A 2000-nucleotide genomic window follows, 5' to 3' on the forward strand; every position below is an offset into this window, starting at 1 on the left:
GTAGAGAAGAAAAATGATGAATCCGTGAAGTCTTACCGGCCACAATTGCCATTCCCAAGTAGAGTAATTCAAGAGAAGTATGCTGAAGAATATCGGAGGTTCTTAGACCACATAAAATCTCTTGAAATAAATATTCCTTTCCTTGAGGCTCTAATTGAAATGCCAAAATATGCCAAGTTCCTCAAGGACCTTTTAACCAACCGGAAGAAAATGGAGGGACTATCGAAGGTGGTATTAAATGAAACATGTTAAGCTGCAATGCTAAATATCTTGCCGAAGAAGATGGGTGATCCGGGAAGCATAACCTTACCATGTCAATTCAGGAATCTAGAAACTAGTCACGCTCTAGCAGATTCGGGAGCTAGTGTTAATTTGATGTCGTATTTGTTTTTAAAGAAGCTTGATCTCCCCGAACCAAGACTGGTCCGCATGGTTATACACTTAGCTAACAAGACCATGACCTTCCCAAGTGGTATATGTGAAGATTTGCTCGTCAAAGTGGACAAATTTGTTTTTCCCGTGGACTTCATTGTATTAGATATGGAGGAAGACGAACAAACCCCAATCATCCTTGGAAGGCCTTTCTTGAGCACCGCCCGAGCCTTAGTTGATATTAGAGAGTCCAAACTCACTCTCCGAGTAGGAGAAGAAGTGGTCACTTTTGGGGTTAATCGGGCAATTCAACATTCAAGAGCAAGTGATGATACCGTTTTTTCTATCGATGTGCTTGATGAATTATTTGAAAAGGAGCTAGGAGGATGGAAGGAAAAGGAAACCGAGGGATTTATGGTGCTTGAAGATGGTGATTTTGATGTCGAACTAGATCTGAAATAATTAGAGAAGCTATTGGAAGAGAGTGAATATAATGAAGTAATAAAAGAGGCAGAAGAGGCCACACGACGTGGTGAAACCACCACGCCGTGGTCAAGTATTTTTTCGCGATCTGCTATTAAAAGTTGCGACACCACGATGTGGCAAGAAGCCCACGGCGTGGTGACTGGCGAAAAGAAAAAGATAGAGCTTAAGGACTTACCCGAGCACCTGGAGTATTCATTCTTGGAAGATGACCAACAAAAACCAATAATTATCGCATCTGATCTAGCTAAACATGAAAAAGAAAGCCTCGTGGAAGTATTAAAGAAAAGACAAGGTGCCATCGCATGGAAGATAACCAGAATTAAGGGGATTAGTCCAGCCTATTGTTCTCATAAGATCAACCTAGAAGAAGGAGCTAAACCCATAGTTCAACGTCAAAGAAGACTTAACCCAAATATGAAAGAAGTGGTTAAGAAGGAGGTGGTTAAACGTTTAGATGATGGTATCATTTATTCAATCTCCGATAGCCCATGGGTAAGTTTGGTGCATGTGGTACCAAAGAAAGGAGGAATGACCGTAGTCACTAATGAAGATAATGAGTTAATCCCAACAAGAACGGTGACCGAGTGGTGTGTTTGTATAGATTATCGAATGCTTAATGACGTTACATGCAAGGATCACTGCCCACTACCATTCATCGATCAAATGCTCGAAAGGCTTTCCGGTCATCTCTACTACGTTTCCTTGATGGTTTTTCTGGATACTTTCAAATTCCACTTGACCCAAAAGACCAAGAAAATACTACTTTCACCTGTCCAAGTGGGACATTTGCATATAGACGCATGCCTTTTGGGTTATGCAATGTACCAGCTACTTTTCAAAGGTTCATGATGGCTATCTTCCACAACATGATCGAGAAATTTATGGAGGTCTTTATGGATGACTTCTCGGTTTTTGGGTCTTCTTTTGAAGATTGTTTGTCCAACTTAGATCTTATGTTAGCAAGATGTGAGAAGACTAACCTAGTCCTAAATTGGGAGAAGTATCACTTCATGGTAAAAGAAGGAATTGTGTTGGGTCACAAAGTCTCAAGGAAGGGGATAGAGGTGGATATAGCAAAAGTCGATACTATAGCAAAATTGCCACCCCCAACAAATGTAAAGGGGGTAAGGAGCTTTCTAGGC

General features: G+C 41.0%; 1 protein-coding gene across 1 annotated transcript; it reads left to right on the top strand.

The window, feature by feature from the left end:
• Positions 1–258: 258 nt before the first annotated feature.
• LOC145140602 (uncharacterized) lies at positions 259–834 on the top strand. The gene has a single exon (XM_079074036.1). It carries the CDS (start codon positions 259–261, stop codon positions 832–834), a length of 576 nt encoding a protein of 191 aa, XP_078930162.1.
• Positions 835–2000: the final 1166 nt, after the last annotated feature.

Source organism: Lactuca virosa, chromosome 9 (assembly GCF_052849685.1).
Source record: "Lactuca virosa cultivar CGN04683 chromosome 9, Lactuca_virosa_CGN04683_v6, whole genome shotgun sequence".
Lineage (NCBI taxonomy): Eukaryota > Viridiplantae > Streptophyta > Magnoliopsida > Asterales > Asteraceae > Lactuca > Lactuca virosa.